At 40.4% G+C, this 23,909-nt stretch overlaps 1 protein-coding gene across 2 annotated transcripts in view; it reads left to right on the forward strand.

Annotated features, from left to right (window-relative positions):
• The first annotated feature begins 376 nt into the window (after window positions 1-376).
• FGD4 (FYVE, RhoGEF and PH domain containing 4) overlaps window positions 377-23,909 on the forward strand; it is a 50,844-nt gene continuing 27,311 nt past the window's right edge. The window contains exons 1-3 of one of the 2 annotated variants that reach the window (XM_033058536.2): window positions 377-698; window positions 14,321-14,485; window positions 22,427-22,598. In XM_033058536.2, the coding sequence (XP_032914427.1) occupies window positions 683-698; window positions 14,321-14,485; window positions 22,427-22,598 (353 nt within the window). In that variant the 5' untranslated portion in view covers window positions 377-682. Of the gene's footprint in view, window positions 699-3,522; window positions 3,599-14,320; window positions 14,486-22,426; window positions 22,599-23,909 lie in introns of those variants that run through there. The other variant, XM_033058538.1, reaches the window with a different exon arrangement.

Raw genomic sequence — 23,909 nt, forward strand, 5'->3', positions numbered from 1 at the left:
TGTACCCTGGAGCATGAAATGTAGTTTATGTCATTTAAAAATTGATTTTTAAATTTTTCTAATCAATTTTAATCTGTGCCAAATAAATTAACGTTTTCATTACAATTCTTTAATGTAGATTGTTTTGGTCGGTGCTCTGGTATCTTGCGTGTCCCAAATACTTAATTTTAGGCATAAATTTAAAGAGACATTAGGAAATGCAGAAGGTGCAGTATAAAGAGAGAACAAAGGACCAAACAGAAAAATGTACTAACTTGTCCTTTAACCTTGATGCTGCTTTAATCTCAAACAGCAACGCAATTAATAGCGACAAAAACTTTCACAGTGGCCGAGTATTAGACAAAACAACTTACAGTAGTCCCTCCTCCTCCTCCTCCTTCTTTCTGCAGCAGTTTGCACGTTACATAAGCTGATTTCTTTGTTTTTCCTCTTTCCTGGTGAGCGGAGTTCACTCTTTAAGCTCCGCGCTGCTCACGCGTGTCTGTGAGCGCAGGCTTGCCCTCCGAGAGGAGGAGCATCGTGTGTGACAGAGACCCAGCCTGGGACCGACAGCACTCACCGAGCATCTGCGGAAAAGCCCTTTCTCTAGGGCTTGTCAATGGCATAAATGTGAGCCTCTGTAGGGCTGTTGCCATTGCAAAATCAGTTCCCCGTGCAGCGTACTGGATTAGGTGTGCAAACAATGTCTTCTGAACCAGGTAAGGCTGGGCGGGATGCTCCTGGTAAACTTTAATCTCTCTTGTCTAGAGACACAAGAGTTAAGCTTTCCACTCTGAGGCGTGTAAACCTGTGAACATCAGCTGCCTTGTGATGCAATACAGCTGGAATGCTGGGGTGCCTTTTTCCTCCCATTCGCAGTAAATGAGCTTGAAGTCTCCTGAACTGATTGCCCGATGCATCTGCCACACCAATAACCCCGCTGCTTTTGGCTTGTTTTGCTGCTGTTTTCACCAGCTCGGGACTTTCTTAAAAGCAAATCAGTATTTTTAATGCTTGCATGTGGTTTCAGTTCCTGGCTCATTTGCCAGATTCACTGAGCTCTGTCCATAGCTGTAAGGTTTCTATAGGACATATCTATGAGAAAGCACTGCCTCTAGGATTTATATCCTGCAGAAGATTTACATCCCTGTTTTAGGAAGTAGGTGTACACTTGTGACTTACACCCAGGTTTTTATGTATAATGTTGCAATAACCCATTTAACTGATGCTTATGCTACACCAAATGTACAGGATTGGCTTCCACAATTTTAAAAAAAGGCTTTTATTGCACCATCCAGTGAAAGGTTTGGACTTTTTCCATTGTGTGCTTGTAAATGAGTTTTAAAGAATACTATTGAGATTACTGCTTACTTACTTCTGAGTAATTTTTCAGTTCTGAGAAAAATTCAGCTTGGGATAAGTTCAATCAAAATGCATACCCAACCCTAACACTTAATATAAACCAGCAAATATTCTGAATTAGGTTTTCCACAGAGAGATGGGTGAAGCTGATCTGTGGAAGGTTTGGGTTTAGCATGCCAGTCTCCCTCTCTAGAAAGCCCTCTGAGGCTAAAGAGAGGGAAGGAAGTTACCAACAGAGTGAGTTTGAGATTTGCTAGAGAAGCTTGGGTAGATGTATGCAAATAGTTCTACTCAGTTCTGATTTCAGTACTTGTGGGCATCTGCTTTTTTAGGGGGGTACAAAGAATACTTGTTTTAGAAAAATTCTATTGGCTCCTTATCCATTTCATAAGCAAGTTTGAAACTGCCCTTTCCTCTCTAGCTTGTAATAATAAACAAAAAGTATGGGAATCACACCTTTCCTCCCATTCCTTAAATGCCATTTTGTTGTATCCTCAGAAGAATTTACATGTGAATGTAGGAAACTTTCATTGATCTGTCTCCTAAGAACTGTTTTCTAGGATATGTAATGCATATCCTTTTCCTCTAAATGCGATGTGAGTCCTTACGAATTTTCCGGGAAGGATAATGTGGTGTTATAACCACTATTTCCTCTTTCCCTTTGGTTCACTTTCAGACTGCAAAGGCTTAGGCTTACAGAATTCTTTCATGTAACAATGGCAGTCTGAACATCAAATAGAGTGGGGAAGCTGTGATATTTGACTTTTTTTTTTTGAGATTAACTATGTGGTGTACAAATAAATTTGTACGTGCTTTAAGGTGACTTAAATTATACTATCACATATAGGAGACCTATGGATATAGACAGTGCACAGAGAGAGAGTGACAGCAAATAATTCCAGTCTGTGTGGGTTTTAAATCAAGTGGACAGATATCCCTGGATACCCTTAAATAGTGTCAGAGAAGCAGAGAGTGTCTTGCTGAAGCATTGGCTGCTTCCACAAAGAAATCCTTCCAGTGCTGACTGCTGGGTTTGGGTAAGAGGGCAAAAAGAGGGACAGTACCTACAGGAAGTATAAATTAAAATAGCAGCTCACCATGGGCATTTTGGGCAGTTGAATGTCTCCAGGTACCTGAACAAAGCAGTTTTTCCAAGCACTAAAGGCCCACAACAAATACGTAGAATATCCTTTCCTGGAGTGTTTATGTTTTTGAAGACCCAAACTTTATAGATTTATGTTTCTTTTAGTAGTAGTACTCACTATAAGGGAACAAACTGATTTCAAGCAATGGCTTTTGACTCAGAAGTCAACAGTGTTTTCACACAATTATGGTTTTATATATGGTTTTATTTGTGCCTGCAGCACAGAGTCTTATGTTAGTTTTTTACGTGATAGGTGCTATATAAACAGAAAATGTCTGTTGGTTTACATCAATGCTTGTAAACCCAGTGCATTTGTTGAGTCTTCACTAAAAATTCAAAATATTTATGTAATTCTCCTCTATCTCTCCCCTTCTGCCCTTCTGGGTTTACAATTATTATAAAACAAAGAATTATATTTATTTAGTGTTAAGAGTTAGGAACTTTAGTGCCCATGTATTTCTTACAGTTTGACAGGCAATGCTTGATTTTGAGAAGGACAGGTAGTTAGGAAACAGTCTTTCCTTTACATTGCTGTAAAATATTTAATGCATTATGATTGCTCTTGCTTGCCTATGAAAAAACTCCTGCAATCATGACCCATCATTATAAAAAGGAAACAAAAAGAAGGGGAGGCAACAGCTGGTTTATGTCATGTGAGGTGGAGAGGGACTGGAGTATTGCCAAACCTTGTATTAGAAATGAAATTAATATAATTAAAATGAAATAAATGTTATTTTTACGAGTAATTTCATAGTTTATTTGCACTCTGTTTTGAAAAACTTTTTTCCCTACCATGCAAACCATCCACTTTTATTTGTGACTATTAGGACACTCTTTCTTCTGATGCCAAGAGCTGAGGCTTGAAGGAAAACACTAAATATTACATAGGAGTCAGCAGCAATCTGTTGGGCTGCAGTTTTGTGAGCAGCTCAAGTGATCCAGTGGGCAGCTGGAGGCTGCCAGGCCCCTCCCTGTGGCTGTTGGGCACATCCAGGAGCCAGCTCAGCTCAGTCCCACTGTACCAAACTCTGGTGGTAAAACCCATCCCCACTCGAGCAGGAGCTGTGCAGGGTTACACAGACCTGGAGAGAAACCCAGCGAGCTCTAGAGCCGGTAGGAAGTGAGCAGTGGGAATTACAGGGATGTGCAGGGATGGGAAGGATGCACCTTCTCATCTTGGTGGGGGCTGTCTCACTCTGGGGTGGCTGCAGTTTGGATGGGAACAGCCTTTTCTGGTCTGTCCTGGGGCCTTCAAACATTTGCATTTTGAAACGTTTGCAAAGTGAAAGGTTGCGTATCCTTGAGGTGTGTTGGACAAAACTTCAGCCATTTCAAAATTATTTCCCAAGGTCTAGTTGCATTTAATGTACTTTTACATTACATTACCTTTTTAAAAATATAATTTCCTATCCATTTGCATGCTCAAAGATAAATATTCATGGGAATATTAAGCTTTTTGGAACAGTATGATAAATTTTCAAGTTTACACAGAAACAAGATATTTGAATTTTCCAACTTCATAAGTTTTAAGAAATTACATTCAAAATTCATCATACAGTTACTGGTTGGGGTTTTTTTGTTTGTTTGTTTTTTGTTTGTTTTTTTTTTTAGCAGTAGACTTTAAATGGAGGTCTAGAAAAGAGAGGAGAGAGAACTAAACAATTGAATACTTCTGAATTTGAATCTCTCAGCCTGTTCAGAGCACGACGTACAAAGCTGTTTCAATCTGTATAATGTTCAAACATTCATGTGCCTGTCTGTAAACCTGGAGTGAATTCTGTGGATTGCACAAAGAGTGGTCATCTCTGGCAGTTATGGGCAGATTTTTTTCCCCATTTGGATTCCAGGCAACTTGTGTTTGGCTTCCTTACATAAGGAAGATTGTGAACCAATGGATTAATGCAAAATGGTGATCGGTCTCTTGTTCCTTACGGAAAAGAGGCAACGTAAAAGCTGGCATAATTGTGGTAGGATTTAAAGGGACTGGACAAGGAAGGTCCTTCTGAATGATTTCACAGGAAGGCTCTAAATGCACTTAAACGAGGCTTTTTGTGGCTATTCTTCACTCTTTCTTCCTCAACCAGGTCAAAAGCAGGAAGCACTTGAATTCTTGTGAAGAGTCCAGCTTCGGGTTCTTTATATTTCTGGTTTGGTGCAGCAAGCATTCCCAGGGAGCTGCTTGTCTCACGGTGTCTCGTAGCTGATGGTTGGTAATTACTTGGCAGGGAGGCTGCAGTGCCTGGGCAGCCTGAGAGTGCCAGACTAGGGGGAGGAAGGCAGTGGGCGTGAGGCCCACTCCGTCCCCACCTTCCTCTTTATCATAAAGTTCATGAGTTTACATTTACTTGTAACCTTTCATGTAACAGGAAGCAGTGCCTCGTAGTAATGCTATTGTGCAGTTAATACGCCACTGCCTGTTCTATAATTAGGGCATGTTTTAAGCCATCCGTTTTTAGATAATGTTTGTTTTTATTATTTTTTCCCCCCTTTCTGTCCCTACTGTTTTCTCCAACCCACTGAGATATGATTTAATTAAATCAATATTACCTTGTGGCTACTTCCTTCTGGAAAGGGAATCTTGTCTTCCTTGCCCTATCAATAAATTAGCGTCTTTGCCCAAGCTCCAGTGCATCTAAGGTGAATGAATGCATGGAACTTGCAGATTTTTTTTTTTTTTGATGGGCTTACATTTCTGATGGCTTAACTTCCCCAGACTGCATCCTGATGCTAGATGGGTGCCAACACTGGTGTACAGAAAGTGGTGAGAGCGGGAAGCCAGGGGCAGGGAGGGGAGTGGGTGGAACAACTTGTATCCGTGACAGCTGGCTGCTGGATGAGCTCTGGACTGTCAGATGCTGGCAGGACACATGGACTGCCTCAGCAGCTGGATCAGGGAAAGAGTTTCCATCTATCAGTGATAATTTATTGACTTGCATTGAGTAAATGACTTCTTTCTGGATCTTAGGCTATTCTGCATTTTGGATATACTATATTATGTATTTGTTTCTTTAAATTACTTGAATGTGCCTGTATTTTTCAACTTCTGCTCAGATCTTCTGAAATAATAAATCAGTTACAGTTTCAACCTTCTGTAATTAGATACTTTATTTTTTTCCCCTTTGGGTCTGTGGGAGCTTTTTGCTGTGGGTTGTTGAGCATCCGGTTTCTAAAAATGCTTTTTTTAGTCTTTTATCTACAGAAATAGCTGATTGCATGTCTCAAAGCATATGGATGGTTTCCAAAATATGTCCGAGTTGAGATGAAATAACTACACAGATAACTGGGCAGAAAACAAGATTGAAGTGTCAGTGACTTGTTAGAGAAGTTCAGAAGCAGTGATTAATACTGAGCAAAATGATGACATTTGTAGTTAGCTCAAATTCCTCTAAGTACACTGTTATTTTATAATGGCTTATGAATTATAGAAGAGGAGGTCTTTCTGTCATTGTCTGAGTAATCCATGCACTTGCCTGGTAAGTATATGCTAATGAATCCCCTTGAATTATTCCAGTGATTTGTATGAGATAGCTGCATTTTTTCTGCAGTTGAGCCCAGTATTGCAGGTACTCTCCTTAATATGAAGTTAAATTGGGCTGCCCAACACAGTGTCATACTGTTTATCTGATATATGATTAAAAAAAGAAGAAAATAAATAATCTTAAAACTCGACAGATAAAGTGAAAGAAACGTCAGGCTCAGTGCAACAACCCTTGCCCAGACAAGTGTTTCTTCTGTGATCAGTAAATCTGTTTTTACAAATGGGATGTCTTGTTTAGTAAATAGGAGCTTGGGGCACTAAGTAAATGATGATTGCCATCTGTGCAAAATATGCTGGTGACAATTAAAATCTTAGTGAAAATTTTCATTGCTGCATAAAATAATAGTTGAGAAGACATTGCTCACCTCACGCAGCCTTGCGGAGAAAACGAAAATGAAAAAATAATTTTGGGAAAACATGGAGGAGGCCTATCCCATCAGTCTTTTCTTGTGGTAGGGTTCATAATCAAAATGACTATTAATGCAGCAGGAACTCAAGAAAGCCACACAAAACTTGATCAAGCCCTTCCTTCATCAAACATGAAGGAAGCAGTAAAGAGAACATGGGGTAGGGAGAGGAGGAAGTGCCTCCCCAGATACAGAACTCACCAGTGCTCCATGATGGGGCAAGAGGTTGACAGATGCAGTCAGGACACTGCTGCAACTTTGTGAAATGCAGTCATGTGAGAAGCAGCTCTGCAGCTGAAAGTTGCCTTTGTGAGTTATGGCACTGGCAAAAGGCAGTGCTGACAAGGAGGGAGGAATTACCTGGAGTTACCTGGTGTAGAAATGAGACAGTAACAACAGGGCAGCTGACTTGGGCTACAGGGTCAACTTGCCCTGTCTGCTGCTGGAGTGATGGAGCTGATGCTTCTCATTGTACCCACTTTCTTTCTCAGTGTTTCTTGTTTTGTGGCTTTGGATCCTGTGGTTCTTAGCTACATGAAGTTCGTGGTACATGGCTGTAAGGTCAGGAACTGTATTCACTTGTAAGTCTGGTAGTCATAATAGAAGCAAAGAAAAAATACTGTCCAAATCTGCTGAAACATTTTGACATTTTTTAATGAAACACAAGCCATGAAAATCTGTACAAGTAAAAGAATACTATTGCATATTTTCTCTCTAGACTTTGTGCTTGATAATGTGTGTTCAAAGACTAAAATGATAACAAGGCTTTGAGGGAACATAGTGTAATACAGGAACTAACTATGTGGAAGAGGAGTACTTTATTGCTGTAAACAGAACTCACACTCAGAGTTCTCCCTTCAGACATGTCTTTTTGGAGATGTGGTTTGAACATTTCTTTTCTCTGTGTATTTAAGAAACCTTCATTATTCATTAAATAGCTGATGAACTATTCTGCCATCAGCAAAGCCATCATCACAGTGTGTACAAGTGTAGGTGAACAATAAAAACCTTAGTGAAGAAATGGTGTGGTTTGGCAGAGGACATCAATCATAAACTGCTACTTACAAACTACAATCATTTGAAGTTCTGTACAGTGCTTTTTGTCTTATTAGAATAGCATCAGCAGTGCATGTTATATTATTGTAGTAATCCAAAAATGAAACAAATGTCAAAAGATAATCCCATTAATTGTTGACTCATTTTAATAAGAGTCACAGCAGATGAGCAGGTTTGCCCACAAAGAGCCAGAAGAGCAAAGAGCCAAAAGAACAAAGATCACAGCCAGACCGGACAAGAGAGTGAAGCTCACTGAGTCTGTCTCCTGTAGCCAGCATTGGCAGGACATTTGCAGAGACTGTGGAATTCACCATTCAGTTCCTTGCTTTGTGTGATTCACTGCATGCTGAGACTGAGATCAGGGGATTACTGATAAATTTTATTTAGTTAATATTTTGCTGCTTCTGGTTAAAGCCTGGACTTTATAATCTTGAATTTGTTCCCTTAAGTACATATCCCACTTAAAAGTGGTAGCATCCATAGCAACTCCATCTTTTTAGTGGAAATTACAGAAAGCTCTATTTCAGTCTAGAAATTAAAGTTACCATCAGAAAGACGCATGATTTCTTCCAACCAAAACAACTGTAACGCTTGGCAAAACATGAGAAAAGCAGCATGGAATGCTCAAGTCTCCTAAATACCAGCAAATCAAACCAATGCAGTAATGTCTTATCTTAGACCAAGCAGATGTGGGAACAATTGATATTGGGTTCTGTCACTGATGCTCTGCATAACCTGCCTCAGTTTATTAAAAATGAAACTATTTCAAAAGTTTTTTCTTCTTTTAGAATAATTTGGGTGTTGTGCACAGTTAAACTGGAAGGTTTTTTTTCCATTTTCCTTCTGTATTGCAGCTCTGTCTGTTTGTTGCCAGTGGTTCACACACTGTTGTGCAAACCACAGTGTGGAAAACTCTGCCCTCTGTTACTGAGCAAGGTACCATATCTACCAAGAAGTTAAATATTTTCTGTTCTTGGCAAGTATCATGTAGCAAGTGTTTGGTCTGACAGTTTGAAATTTAGTGCTTCCTGTTTAATTTCACCATCACATGTTGTGAGTGCATTCACTGGGGTCATTGAAATAAACGAGCAGTATTTATTTACTTTTTTTGCAATCTACAGTTTACATCCACCATACTGACTTGAAGATTTATTTACTTCATGTAGAAAATGCTATGAAAGGCAGGTAATATTGGTTAGGTAGTTCTATTAATGTTTGTATGCGGTGAGAAAAAATAGTTTTATATGGTTTACATCTCTTTTACTCCCAGAAAATTGTCTACCTTCTTCTGTTGAACTTAGAATATTTTTGCCTGTGTCTGGGGAATAGCTCTGCAAGAAAAAACCCTACATTTTTGTGTTTTGTCAGCATACGTATCTGAACTAATCCTTTAATGGAACCTGATCTGTCCCCTATACTTTGCCAAGATTCCATTTTTCAAAGATAATTCTAACCCATCTGTTATTTGCTATTTATTTTTCTGGCCAGCACCTTCTTGCAGAAAGAAAACTAATTTATTTGGTGAGACTTCTGACTTCAGCAAAAGCTATTTCTTTCCTCTTTTTGCAGTGTTTGGTTATCAGCTATTTACAGTATTTCTGCAGCGGCTCACCACAGTAAAGGCTGGCCTGATGTTTAACCTTTATAGCTCATCTGCACAGAACAGAGTATCAGTATGGAGTTTCTACACTATTCTGCAGCTGAATTCTATCAGCACTGCAATGGGAGAGGTGAGGATGTATCAAAGCACAGCTGTGTAATTAACTTGGAATGATAGCTTTTAATAGAAATTGGAGGAAGGAAGATGATTTTTATTTTCATGAGAGAAATGTTGATTTCTAGACTTCCTACTCTCCTCCTTCCCAGTCCTGATTCTCAGACAATTTGAGCTTAGTCCAGTTGTTATTGACACTGGGCATGCTTCAGAAGTATAAGCCTCTTAGAAACATGTAAGTTCACCTCACAGAAATGATAAATCTGTGGAGGTATCGGGTTACTTAAGACTTAGGTTTAAGGACAGGTTTGGACACAACTGTGTGCAAAATCTGACCACGTGTACTGGATTTCTGGCTTGGGCCTCAACATGTGTTGCTGTAACTGAGAAGCCACTTTCTGCCTTCTTGCGTGTGATCAGGAAGCTGCTGCTCACTCTTGCTCTGCCCTTGCCACAGCTCCTGTAGTGCTTGGTGAGTAGGTGGATGGGTTGGAGTAGTCTCTGGTGTCGGTGTTACCTAGCACTCCTCCGAGCTGGCCAGGAGAATGTCTGCTTTGGTTGTGCCTTGGCAGGGTCTATTTGCTGAACCCCCACTTCTGTCCAAGGCTGGGTAGGAAGTGTGGAGCTTTGCACTGATGTTACATGGAAACATCCAGCAGTAGAACAGCAAGACCACAGCCACTGGAGTAGGTGATCTTGGGACTTAACACATGGAGCATGCATAGCTATATCATTTAAGAGAGGTAATTTTGAATCTCTAATTTTGCCTCTTGTCACAAGAGACTAACACTTTCCCCATAGATTTTTTTTTACATTCAGAATATATGAACAGGAGTGGGATCACAGTGGCAGTAAAAATTGAGCAGTGCTGCAGCAGTGGAGAAGCACTATGTGCTTGTAAGTGGGAATGAAAATAAATACAACAGAAGAGCTAGTAGTGTTGAGATTGGCTTATGGAACTGCTGATGGAGGACCTATCAAATACGAAGACATTTGTGTAATCTTCATCAATATTAAGAAGCCATTTTTTAATCTTACTGGCATTTCAAGCTGGCTAATTGTCTAAATGTTCATGGATCCAAGTTATTTCTAATTAAAATGCCCTGAAAAAATAGATAATGCATCACCTAACCTCAAACTTACTTGCAGATGCGTGTTTGCGAGCATTCTAGCTTCTCATTTCCTTGCAGATGATAAGCAGAATAATTAAACGCTTATCAAATTTGCACTGTTTATTTCTGTTTTCTGCTAGTTATTATTACCTCTTTCTCCCTTACATTTCTTAAATCCTTCCCCACCTTTTTCTCCTCTTCAATGTATTTAATTATTCCTGATTATAAGAGGAGGGTATTAATCATATACCAGTCAACACAGTAAGTGGCTGGTAGTATTTTGTTGTGCATGGTATTTCTGACTTCAGGTAAAATTTCTCAGTTTTTATAATTCGTAGGAATAGCAGAAGTGTACAAGTGTTTCTTTGATCAGGTCAGAAATAATCATGATGAGGTTTTACTTCAGCCCAGTAAAAGGTGCAGGTTTTTGTAGCGCATCTACAATTTTGCATATCTAATGGGATTTTACGTTGTATTCACAGGGCAACAACTGTATTTTGAGAAGGCATACTGTGTGTTCCTGCTTACTTAAACCTAGAGAATTGAGCAGCCCTACTGAAATGCATGCTGCTCATTGTGGAGCAAGTATTTGAGCTGAATATTGCCTGTTTTGGGAGTCTGTTATAACAAAATCTATTGCTGTATTACAATACACTTGAATACAATACATTAGATACAGGAATTTTCACCACGAGTTTGTGTTTCTGCCACAATTTTATTGTCAGCATCATCTGGAAGGTGGTATTGTTCATTGCCTAGAAACTAGGGCTCCACAGGTGTTAAAGGATGCTTTTTGCCCAGAGAATCTGACTACTCAGTTTTATATAGAAATGTGCTGTATGAAATATATTTGTTACCTTTTACCATTCCAGCTTTACCTGGCTTGAGGATGTGACATGATTGCCAAAATCGCTGGTTTGAAATATAGTTTAAATGTCTGCAGCATGTCCATCTCGAGCAAATACGGCTCCCAGAGAGGAAGGGGAATTTGTTTAATGGCTTGTACAACAATAGCAAATTTGAAGTTGCTCTGTTTCCCCACACCCCCGTGTGCTGAGCTGTTGGTGTGAAGCCAGAACACATCCTGAATCAGAACACCTCTTGGGCTTTTGTTTCTTGTAAGCAGTTGCAAAAATCCCATTCTAGAGAAGCGCTCTTTTCTGTCGCTTGTGTTACCATTCTGTATTACAGTGGACAAGCTTTGCAAAATGGCTTTTGCCCACTGAATGCAGTATTTGTCAGTCTAGTGGGGACTATGTGATGCAGACAACATCACTGATTCTAAAGGCCACCTAATGTCTTTGCACTAAAGATTTGTTTTCAGCTGTGGCTGGTTGTGCTGGACTTTGTGTTGAGGCTGTGTGTGCGCATGTGTAAACCATGAAGCAGAATGAAAGTCTGAGCAGCTGCTTGTGGAACTGGGGTTGTGTTGATACGATCTCATCAGGCAGGTCTAAGGAAGGGCTGCTGCTGCTCAGAGGAGCTGTCCTGTCCCCTTCCAGCCGTATTCCCAGCTGTTCCCTTGTGCAAGCAGCAGTGCTGGGGAAGAAGTGCGAGGTCAAACCGATCCAAAATGCACTCCAGCCTCCACTTGCCGCATTTCTACTGCTCATCTCACGGTGCAGTGCTGCAAGGGCTGGTGCTGGCCCAGGGGAAGGAGTAGCCAGAAGCAGAAGCTGGAGCAGAAGGTGACAAGGAGGGGGGACCGTGGCTGACCACAGAGCAGCCCTATTCTCAGCAGCAGCTCTGCACTTGGCTCGGCTTTTGGTGATCGTGGGCGATAAGGCCGGTTGAACAGGCGTGAATGCCTTGACAAAGCTCTGTGTGCAAAATAAGCTCCTATTCTGGCCACAGCAGAACCTCATTTTCTTCAGAAATCCTTTTAATAAATAAGGTACCATTTCGATAGAGATTTTTTTGGCCTTGCCTCTTACTGAACTGCACTTTGGGAGCTGTGGATTTTGCAGCACGTTGGCTGACAAATCTGCAAGCTAATTAGCTTGAAGAAAGGTCTAAGGCTTCATGCTTTGACCCTTATTGCAAACTTATAAGTGATCTGAATGTAGATTTATAAATTGTATGTGATTACCTACCCAATTTGCGCAACCTACTGATCCCACAGGAGTTACTCTTCTTAAATTTGTTTCCAAATTTAGTATTGCCCAATTAGAGTGCAAACTGCTACGTCTGTAGCAGGATTTGTATGGCATTCTGTAGGAATGGGAAATCCAGCCTGTCAACTCCTTGGTGGAGACAAGGAAAACTTGCTGGTCCAAGTCCCTGTACCATCAGCTTGGTCTTCCTAGGAGCTTACACTGCTCCCACCACACAGGAGAGACAGATATGGCACTTAAAATACCTGTTAGGCTTTGAGGAATGATGAGGGACAGAGCTCTCACTGCTGTAGTAAAGCACAGCTTGGGGATGGGAGTGACACTATGGAAAACAGAGTCAAGGCATCTCTGCCTGAGATTGTAGGCATCCAAGAAGCTTCTGCAGGTTGGGGGCCTTGCTGGATTATCCTCATCACTCTGGAGCAACCACTTTTATGTTCTTGGGAGATCCCTTTCTACTTGGATGAATTGGAGGAGGGGAGGATGCTGTGCTGCTGCTGTGGGTTTTGTTAATGCATTGCCACCCAAGCACTGGAGCTTGGGTAGCATGGATTGTTGATCTCACCGTGGACCTCTGCAGGAATCTGGGCTGGTAGAGGAAGCCTCTGGGTGTAAGGCTACCTCACTGTTTAACAGGGAAAATAGGCTTCCAGGGAATAAAGAGTAAACACTTGAAAGTATTGCTGGAATCCAGAAAATGCTGAAGACTCATCTAGCAGGATAGAACAATGGTTGCAGCATCCCTTTCTACTGGTGTTCTAAGAGCAGTCTTGGCTGTGGATGGCTAGGAGTGGGTGGATTTTGCAGTGGGAGAGGGAACTGGATCAGATCAGAGGGTCCAAACTCTGCAGTCCTGCTGTTGTTCAGAAGATACAGAAAGACCACCTTATGAAAGAGCTGAGTGGGTTTTGGAGTTGCTTTTTATGGAAGCATGCAAAGAAAAAGCCAGCAAAGGTAAACAAAGGGAAAAGGTGGCAAACAACAACAGTAAATAGAGGTGCAGAAACTCTACCCTAATTTTTTTTTTAATGAAAATAATTATGACAACACTGCTGTAAATTATAAATGGGCTTTCCTCCTTTTCCTTGCTTCTCCCACAAAAATGTTGTGTATTTTTTTTGATTCAGAGGTGAATTAATATTTACCTAAGGGACATCTCAAAGCCCTTCATATTATTGTTTCAGGTTTTTGATTGTGTCTAGAGAACCAATTGCTTTTAAGCCCCAAAACTAGAGTGCATGGTTTTGGCTTCTCTAGTCACATTCTAATAAGTGCTTTTATTAGTTTCCATTGTTTGAATATGCTTTACCTTATATTTTCTTCCACATTTCTTATCAATAACAGCCTATTGATCCTGTGAATGAGAATAAATTCCATTCTGCTAAGAAAAGTCAGCTGGCTTTGTACTGTGCTCTTTATTTATTTATTTATTTATTTAATACTCTATAATAGGATCCTTTCCCACCAAAAAAGATGAAATTAATTTAGACTTTTGGATCCTTCCATCAGTAATGAAATAAATGTTCTGAATACATAGCATTTTGTACACACTTTTAATACAGAAATAGAATAGCTGAACAAAAATGTTGGTTTCCTACAGTTCTATTGAACAAGCAACAATTCAAATAGGAAAAAAGTCTGTTGGATATTGTCATGTTCCTATGGAAGAGCTTAGGCTAGTCATGGTGGAAATATATTCTTCATATCCAACTCTTCAAGGTTTCAACAACATAACAAATTTTAGTGAAAAGCAAAGGGTGTTTTGAGGATGAGACACTCTTAAATATTTTAATATTCCCTATAGAGAATTGTTAGCACTCTAATAAGTGTTCTTGTACTTATTCTACCCTATATTCAATCCCATTTCTTACTGTTGTATGTATTTATTTTTCAGGCAGCAGCATCTGTCCAAAGCCCTTAATACTGTCTAGAGCTTGTGCAGTGAGTGCCACAGCCAGGCTTGTGGAGCAGAATGTACACAACGAAGCGGCTCAGGGAATAAATGGAAGTGTGCCACTCAAAAAGTCCCCACATTCAGCTTCAAGTCCAAAGCCACAAGGTAAGTACTCTCAAGTATTTTTGTTAAGGAAGTTGTTCTCTCAGACTTCTGAGAGCAACAGAGTACCTTGAGAGAACTGTATTTGGAAAAGAGAAAACCATGGGGCATAAGCTTTCTACTGAAATAAAAATGTTCTGTAAATACCCTATGATTCTGTAATTTCTGGCTTATTTTTCGAAAGTATTAGTGTATTTGAGCTGGGAGGTTTGGATGCTATTTTTAAGCTGGAATGTTTGATAGTCTGGCTTCAAGGCAGTGGGGATATGCTCAGGGTCTCTGGAGTTCTAGCAGAGATTGAGAGGAGCCTTCCTGCAGGAGTGTGTAGAAAGGTGAGAACTTCATGTTTGTGCACCGAAAGCTGACAGTAATGTACACAGACTAGAATTAGATTTCCTTTCTTTCTGTCTCTGTCCATAAGTAATATCTTCACTTTTAAAAGCTAAATAAATCAACTTATATATATACATGCATGCATACATGCATACTTTATATATACACACTTTATATGTGTATATATATAAAATCACTATATATATTGAATCAAACCATCTTTTTATTTGGTCTTCTCAGTAATAGTTTTGATTCAGCTGTAGCTGATCACAGCAAAGAGTCAGTACATTCCATAAATCTTGAATTCAAATCAAATCTGGACTGATGTCTTTTAGAGGTGACATGCAATAGGAACTTTGATAATTTTAAAAGTTAAAAATAAGGAGTGAGTGAAGAAGACATAAATCACAATGCTGCTCAGTGCATTGGATTCTGAGATGGTGCTGATAAGACAGAAATGAGAATTACTCACAGAAAACTAGATGTGGAGGGCTGACCCTGGCTAAATGCCAGGTACCCACAAAGCTACTCTATCACTCCCCTCTTCAAATGGACAGGGGAGAAAAAATATAACAAAGGAGCTGTGTCCTTTCCCCAGTTGTGAAGGGAGATGGGGATGGGGGCTATGGTCAGTTCAGTGTAGGTTGTTTCTGCTGCTGCTCAGGCAGAGGAGTCCTTCCCCTGCTCCAGCTTAGGGTGCCTCCCACAGGACACAATTCCCCCTGAGCTGCTCCAGCGTGTCCTTCTGTGTGCTATAGTTCTTCATGAGCTGCTCCAGCCTGAGTGGAGGGTGCAGTTCTTCAGGCACAGCCTGCTCCAGCATGGGTTCCCCACAGGGTCACAAGCCCAGCAGCAAACCTGCTCCACAGTGGGCTCCTCTCTCTCCAGGTCTGCAGGTCCCTGCCTGGAGCCTGCTCCAGTGTGGGTTTCCCAGGGGGTCAGTGCCTTCTCTCAGGCACGCACATGCTCCATCATGGGTCTCCTCCATGGGCTGCAGGTGGATCTCTGCAACACCATGGCCATCCATGGGCTGCAGGGGCACGGCTGCCTCACCATGGGCTGCACCATGGGATGCATGGGAATCCCTGCTGCAGCACCTGGAGCGCCTCCTGCCCCTCCTTCTGCTCTGACCGTGGTGTCTGCAGAATTGTTCCTCTCACATGTTGTCACTCCTCTCTTCTCTGAGCACAATCATGCCTGCACAGTAACTTTTTCTCCCCTCTCAGATGTATTGTCACAGAGGTGTTCCTCCCTTCTCTATCGGCTCAGCCTTGGCCAGTGGTGGGTCCATCCTGGAGCCAGCTGCTGTTGGCTCTGTTGGACATGGAGGAAGCTTCTGGCAACTTCTCACAGAAGCCACTCCTGTAGTCCCCCCAGCTACCCAAACCTAGTCACACAAACCCAGTACTAGAGCACATCTAAATCAAGTACAGAAACTAGAATCACACAGTCATCATGTAGTGGAGTCAAAATTATCTGTATCACTCAAAGGGAAAATGCACCTTAAAGAATTTTGCTTCAGTCCTGAATTTGTCTTAGAGTTAAGGGCAGAAAAAAAGTTTTATGAGATGTCAAGAAAATTTTGTTTACTTCAGGAGAATGAGAGCAAAATAAAGCTGTATTTTTTTTGTGTGTACTTTGTTTTTACAGAATATTTGCCAGTATTGTTAACTAAACTGTTTTTACCAGTCATATGTAAACATTACTTATCTGAGGAGCCTTTCTGCACCATTTCCTAGGACTCTGGAATGAATTCTCTACAGCAAAGAGAACATGTGTTCTTCCTAAGAAAAATATTTTAGAAGTCATTAATGGATAAATAGAAGTGTGCCATCAATAAAAAGATTTTAGGCCTTTCAGAAGCAAAGCCAACACTCTTACAATAAAATTTCAGCTATTAGATAAATTAGGAGTTGTATATTATTGGACCCCATTCATTCAAGTTACACAGCTGTTGTTGCTCTTTCCTAACCATGTTTCCTTTTGTTTGTCAATATTGTGTACTCCAAAATGTGCCACAGCCAGGAATAGTGCTGTAGTCTAAGAGATGCAGCTGTGTAGATGAAATTAAATAATACTGTTGTAAATAGTACTTTGTGTCTCCTTTGTTCATGGGTCGCTCTCCATTTATTAATATTAAATATGTGCATCCAATGGAAGTTTTACAGTGTGTATTTTGTTTGGCTTTTTATTGAATTGAAGCAAAAGGAACCAGAATGAATGAGTCATTTGGGAGTGTAAATGTTCTAAGCAAACTAGGTTGTTCTGGTTTATTGGTTTAAAAGTGGCCACCGTTTTTTTAAAGAGTTTTCATGCAGAAGTACAGTAAAGTTTTTGGTTTATAGCAACAGGAAATATTTTTCCATATGATTGTTCTGCTCATGCAAGTACTAAGTGGCCTTTCGTAGTGAAAGGAAACAAGAGGACAGACCTGAATTCTAATGCCAATGTATTTGGTTGTGGAGGAACTAACTGCAAAATTACCTTCATCTAACATACCAAAATAATTAAAATGAGAGATATAAACATGACTTTGAGGTGGTGTTGCATGTTTGGTACAGCCATTTTCAGTAAATTTTGCTTTGTTAAGGGAAATGGAGTTTTAATATTGAGGAAAAAGTGTTCAAAGTCTTGCACTTCAAGTGAACCCTCTACTTTTGTCTGTACTTGGTCCCTGAGAAGTAGTTTAAGTATTCGGAAACAGTTCCCTCAGGGTAGCTAGGTCAAGTGAATAAATTTCTGCACGCAATCCAATATGAAATTCTTTCTTTTAATTTTCATTTTTTCCCCTGGCATTTCAAGGAGAAAAAAAACTCTTCTGATACGCTGTCAGTAAAAGCAGAATTTTTGTGCTCCAATAATTCCTTCCATCAATTTTTGTTCCCCAATAATTCCTTCCATCAACAGTTTAGTAATTCATGTGTCAGATTTCTGTCTGGAGCAGAGTTTGATTCAGAAAAATTTTTGGAACAAACTGGGAACAAAGCCTGAAACTGGCTGAAAGCCGATGAGGGAGTTGAGCAAAGGAATCGGGACTGCGGAGCAAAGCAGTCACACTCTGTGTGTCTTTACCAGCCGTGAGGTGTGGTGCTTTGCCTTTGCATCAATGCAATGCATTCCTGATAAAGTGGACTAATCCAGACGGGAGGCAGGTGGAAATAGCGAAATATTCTTCCAAGTTCCAATACTAATACTGTCCACAAGAGAGGAAGAAAATAGTTTAATAATTTGAAAATTACCATTACCAACAAATATTTGGGTAGCTGTCTGAACCCTGTGATAGCAGAGTCCATGTGGAGTGACATGTAAAAATTGACTTTTTTCCCGCTAGTTTCTTCTGTTCCTTGCCCTTTGATCCTCTTGTATCAGTTTTTTTATGATGCCAAATTGCTGAATACTGGGCACTGAAACTATTGTCTGTACCAGGCAGTTTTATTGTGGGATGCAAAATATGTGGAAATGCCAACACTTCTTCAAAGCAGTGAAGTGTCTTGTTGGTTCAAGAGTGTGCATCAGTTGCTCATTTAAATTTTTCTAATGAGAGCTTAGGAGTACTTATGAATCTCCTGCTGAGGCTGAAGGGGCAAATTTGTTTGGGTTGGAGGTGAATTTCCGCTCCAAAAGATGGCCTGGTTTGTGCTACTGTGAAATGATAAGGATGCAACAGATGAAAGATTTGGACTTTGGCAGACAGTTTTAGCTGCCTATCTGTGTAGCATGAATCCTGTCTTCCTTTCTCTGTTATTATATAGTCTGTGGTTAACAGTTTTCAGTGGCCTGGGCTTAAAAAAGCTGAGACCTCTTACAGGTCTGAGATGTAGAGTGTACTTCCCTGGCAAAAGAAACTTGTTGAATTGAACTTAAAGGTGAATTGAACTAAAACTAACAGCTGTTCCAACGTAGGCTTCTCCTGCCTTGGTGGTCCTTTAATAAACCTGCTACAATGTCTCTTTTATCAACAAAACTGACAAATCCCCAAAAATAAATGAGAGAACAAAACACATCTGAATATTATCGGTCTTCTCTCTTGATATACTATTGAAAGATTCTTCTTGAGGTGTGAACTAAAATTGTGGAAATGCGCATCTCAAAGAGAAAATTATTTTTTCTCTTTGCTGAATTTAGGTTACTGGTTATTTTGTACTGTTCTTAAGAGTATAAATCTTTGGCATCTATTCAGCAGTGCTCATTTGCTATTGCTGAAGGTGATGGAGCATGCAGGGAAGGTGATGATGGATGATTCAGCCAGGAGAGCTGTAGTTGCTTACCATGGGAACTTTTAACTTCATTTTTATTGAGTCAAACCATAGCAGCATTTTTTAACCAGTGAACACATTATACTTTCTAAGACAAGAGATAAATGACCTTTGCTGATATGCTTTGGAGTCTGCAAAGGTGGTTGTACCTTTTGAACCATTTATATAGCATTACCTGACATTTCCTTATGTATATATGCAAAGTTGAATGTACAACTTGGCACTGCAGCATAAATCTTGATTTTGGCTAGTGGCGTACAGTTTCAGCTACCTATGTATATGGAAGGGTTTTCTTTGGGCAAAATAAGAAGTTCATATCTCCTAACAAGCTCAAAATTCTACAGTACAGGGACAGGAGTATTTATAGACTCAAACAGAACTCTGTATTATGCAGCTTACTACAATAGACCAGTCTTCTCTCTCTTTTTTTTCCTTAAGATCCTTGCTTTGCGCACACTGAAAAATAATCTGATTAAAACAAAATGTTACAGAAGAACATTGAGGAGAGAATTAATGAAATTTGCTTTCCATAATCCCTGTTAACAAGGCTGACCTTACAAGAAGGTTCGAGGGTTGTGGGTTGGTTTTTTTTTGGTTGTTTTTTTTTTTTTTCTTTATGCTACCGATTCTTTTCTTTCCATTGATCTTGTGACTGTTCTTTCTCCAGTGCACTATTTCTGAACCATGCAGTAGCTACAGCAGCAGCTGGTGGGGGAAATGCTGTCTGCTAGGTGCTGACAGGGAGTAAGGAATAAAATATTTTGCATGAGTGAATTGGCTGTTTGGTTTGTGGGTCTCTTCTGAAGACATTACAGGGATTTTCAGTACACAGGGATTGTCCAGTCTGACGGAGGTTCCTCATTGCTTGCCATATGTAAATGCTGCTTAGCTGTGGGTTTTTCAGTAACAGCTATAAAAGTGTGTGACACTTTCACAAAATGCCCTAGAATTTGATTTTTGTCCCAGTGGATCCAGTGTGAAAATAGCTACAAAACTAATTCCTTCTGCCTTATCAGTAGACATTAATTCCCTGAAGTTTAGTAGTTTTAATATATCCTTGTGAGGATATTAACATTTCCTGAGATGTACAGAAGAATTGCAGAGATGTATGGGTCCATTACATGAGAGAATTCACAGGACTGGGGGTTATGCAGGGTCCATTGCAAGAGCAAGAGACGTTCCTACAAACTGCTGTGGTGCTGGTCAGCAAATCCCCCCGTGTCCCCTTTGCTGCCCACCTCGTCCCCGAGGGGATGGCAGTGCTTATGATCAATGATGCGTCCTGCTTTTCCCCAGCCTGCTTGTTTCTCCTTTTTTCAGCTGTCAGCCCAGCGAGCTATTCAGAGCTTGGACAATTATCTGATGCTCGCTGGCCTAATTCTGCCAGGCCTTGCCCGAGCTCCCTGGAAGAGGGGATGTGGGGAAAGCCCTTCCACTGTGCTGCAGCTGCATCCCAGCAGCTGCACAGAGGGACTGCAGGTGCTGCAGACACCAATGCAGTTGCACCATTTAATAACCTGCTTGTTTCAGGGTTGCAAAGTAACTATTTCAAAAAAGCAGTGTTCTTGAGTCATCTTTCTGTACTTCATCCTTCCCCAGACCTGCTTTTTTTGCATGTGTTAATAAAGCTTCCAAGGACTGAGAGCGCACGTGTGCACAGTAAAAACATACAGTAATTGTCTTCCTTCTCCCTCTGATTATTTCATCTATCAGCCTTTGCAGTTGGTATGATTGAAGTCTAAAGCTTTTTGTGGCAAATTCATTTCTGCACAGAGTCTCTCATGGTACTTTTCAGACTGCAGTGATCCCTGCAATCCCACTTAACTGCAATTAGGTAGTTGGAAACACAGACAAATATTACCTCTTGTATTACCTAAAAATTTAATGGAGGGAAGAAATGAAAATTTGGCCTTAATTGAGTGTTTCTTCAAGTTTATCACCATCTATGATTACTATATTTGCAATAATTTTTTTGACATCTCTTTCAAATGCCGCTTGATGGGATATAAGATGATTCCTGTGGGGTATGGGTTTTCCAGGGTAAGTCAGGAAGATATTCCAGCATCAGCAATGCAAGGAACATGGCATTTCCACATCTGTCTGTTGTGTATCCTGTACTAGAGCTTTTTTCCCTACCATAAGAGTGGCATGTGATTCCTAAAGCCGATTCAAGTCCTCCTTCCCCTCAGGGTTGCTCACTGGTGGGTCTTTATAGTTGCTGGAGGGCCAGTGCCTGTCCTCACGGGAATGTGGTGCCTGTGGAGCAGTGCTCGAGTCCCTGGACCACTGCTTCCACTAGCAGGGTACTGCCTACTCCTGCCAGTTTATGCCTGCCTTTCAATATTTTTTTTTTCCAATTTCATATCAAATGCTTTCACTGCTCCCATAGCATGTTTTGGGGATGTGTGTGGGAATGAAGAGAGTTGTGTTCTTGGGAATTAAGGTTCTTTTCCACTATCTCTCCTTTCGATGGAGCTGGACATTTATTACTCCAATGTAGAATGCATTTGGGCCCTATCCGTGATGTGCTTTTGTTGCCCACAAATGCTGTTTGGTTTCTTAAAGCTGATTTAAAGATTTTAGTGCTGTGACTTTAGTTGCTTTATGTGTCACCTTGTCTTTGGTGTTCTAGTCACTGCTGTTTTAAACAGTGGTTAATCGTTAACAATCAAATTAGAAGGACATACGGTAAGGATGGGGAAAAAGCAAGAATAAAAAAATATATATTTTCGGGGGGAAGGTTTTTTAGCAGCATAATTAGACAAAGGTTCAGTGAGTAAGGGAATTTTAAAGCTGAAGGCAAATAAGTTTTCTGCTGAGGTTACAATGGATAAGTTAAAAAATGAGAGCACCAGAGTTTTGGGGCAGCAATTTAAATCTGTCTCTTGAGCTATGCAGTATGGCTCTTTCCTTTGTGCTTAATTCTTTTTTATCACAAAACCTGCAATCATAAACCTCTCATATGTATTTCATACAGTACACTATAAAAACAAACACACAGACAAGAAAACTCCCTGATTTTCTAGCTTGTTAAAGTAGCATATGGTTCAGCTTTCAGTCAAGAAATGTAATAAGATCCCTAATACCAAATAGTGCATGAAGAATTATATGAAGTCCCTGTGTTTGTAAAGCAACTTTAAGGTTAACTAAAGCCAAGAATATCTCATTTCCATTGCTGCAATAAGTTCTTTATGCAAAAATCTAATTTGTGAGCTTTTAAACCTGGTCTTGCAGGAGGTGTACCTGACCATGGCAGGGGGTTTGGAACTACCAACCTAAACCATTGTATGGTTCTGTATTCTAGCAGCTGAAAGAAATATGAGTGATTGATTTTTGTTGCTGTTGTTGTTTGCAGTGCCCCCAAAGCCAATTCATCTGCAGAAGGCAACATACCAAACCCCTAGGCATAAAGCTTTAATAAATCAGAAACCAAGAATGGAGGAAGAGAGACCTGCTGCTGTTTCGAGTGTCACAAAGGAGAAGTCCAGTAAAGTGTCAGATCTCATCAACCGTTTTGAGGGAGGCAGGTATGTAACAGAATTTGGATTGGTTTGTGACTCTGTTGCGTGGGGGTTGTTGGAACTTGAAGCTGGGAAGAACAACTTGGTTGGTACTGTGGTAGGGCTCACCCCTATCCCTGTTAAATGACTAGATGACAAAACTGCATGTGTTTTGAAATTGTGGGAGCCAGTTGGATATTTGGCTTTAGAAGGGCTTTTTTGGTGCTTTTTCATAAGATGTTAGTCCTAATTTTCCTTTTTTTTTTAAAAAAAGAAGAAACTAAGAAACTTGTAGCATTTTAAAAACAACCTGAAAAATGTCAGCAGTTTGAAATAAGTTTAATATTTAAGATAATACCACAGTAATTTCACAATTATAAGCCGCACCATTTTGACTAAAATTTTGGTCTGAACCCAAAGTGCGGCTTATAATCAGGTGTGGCTTATATATGGACAAAGAACAAAAAGTTGCTGTTTTAGTTTGGAGGACAGGTGTCTGCTGAGAAAGGCAGGAGCTTCTCTTTGAAATGGAGAATGTAAACCCCCTCCCTCCAAATTATTATAATTTTAAAATCAAGGGGCTTTCAGGCAAAGATATGGGAATTAGGAATAACAGTTCTTTTCTAGGGAAATTAAAATAGAAATACAGTACTACAAAGAAACAAACTCCAAACCCTGACAAAGTCAGAGTACATCCTGACACCCCGTCAGGCAGGGTGTTGGTAGCAGTCCCATTAAATGGTGGCTGCATCCTCCTGCAGTGACAGATGTGGCTCAGTTGGAGCAGTGCTCCTGTAGAAGGTGCAGTTTCCCTCCGGAGGTCCAGTGGTGATGTGGAGAAATCCTGTTTTCCTCTGGAGTCCAGTGGAGAAAGGGGCTCCCTTAGTGTCCCAAAACCTTTGTTTTTATCTTGGTAAGAAATGTTGGGCTCTTCCCCCTGTCTGGAGCAACTTTCAATGGGATGCAGTAATTTTATCAGTCACACAGTGGGACTCAATGGGCCATTAGCAGAAAACGACTCGCTGGAGGAAGGATGGGTTGTGAAAAGATAAAGAACAATGCCCTGCCTGGTTTCAATGGATGGCCCATTAGCAGAATATCTGCTGTTGAGATAAGGATCACTGCCTCCACCCTCAACAGATGGTGATAGAATTGATACCTTTTATCACACTCTGTATTGTAACCCAAGACAGTTGCCAGCACCTGCGCATGAGGCTTATAATCAGGTGCAGTTTATAATCGTGAAATTACTGTAAATACTTTTGTTCTTGAAGAAGAAGAAAATACTTTTATGAGCAAAAAGAAAAACCTGAAATACTGGTTTTAATTTTATACCGT

This window comes from Catharus ustulatus, chromosome 4 (assembly GCF_009819885.2).
Source record: "Catharus ustulatus isolate bCatUst1 chromosome 4, bCatUst1.pri.v2, whole genome shotgun sequence".
Classification (NCBI taxonomy): Eukaryota; Metazoa; Chordata; class Aves; order Passeriformes; family Turdidae; genus Catharus; species Catharus ustulatus.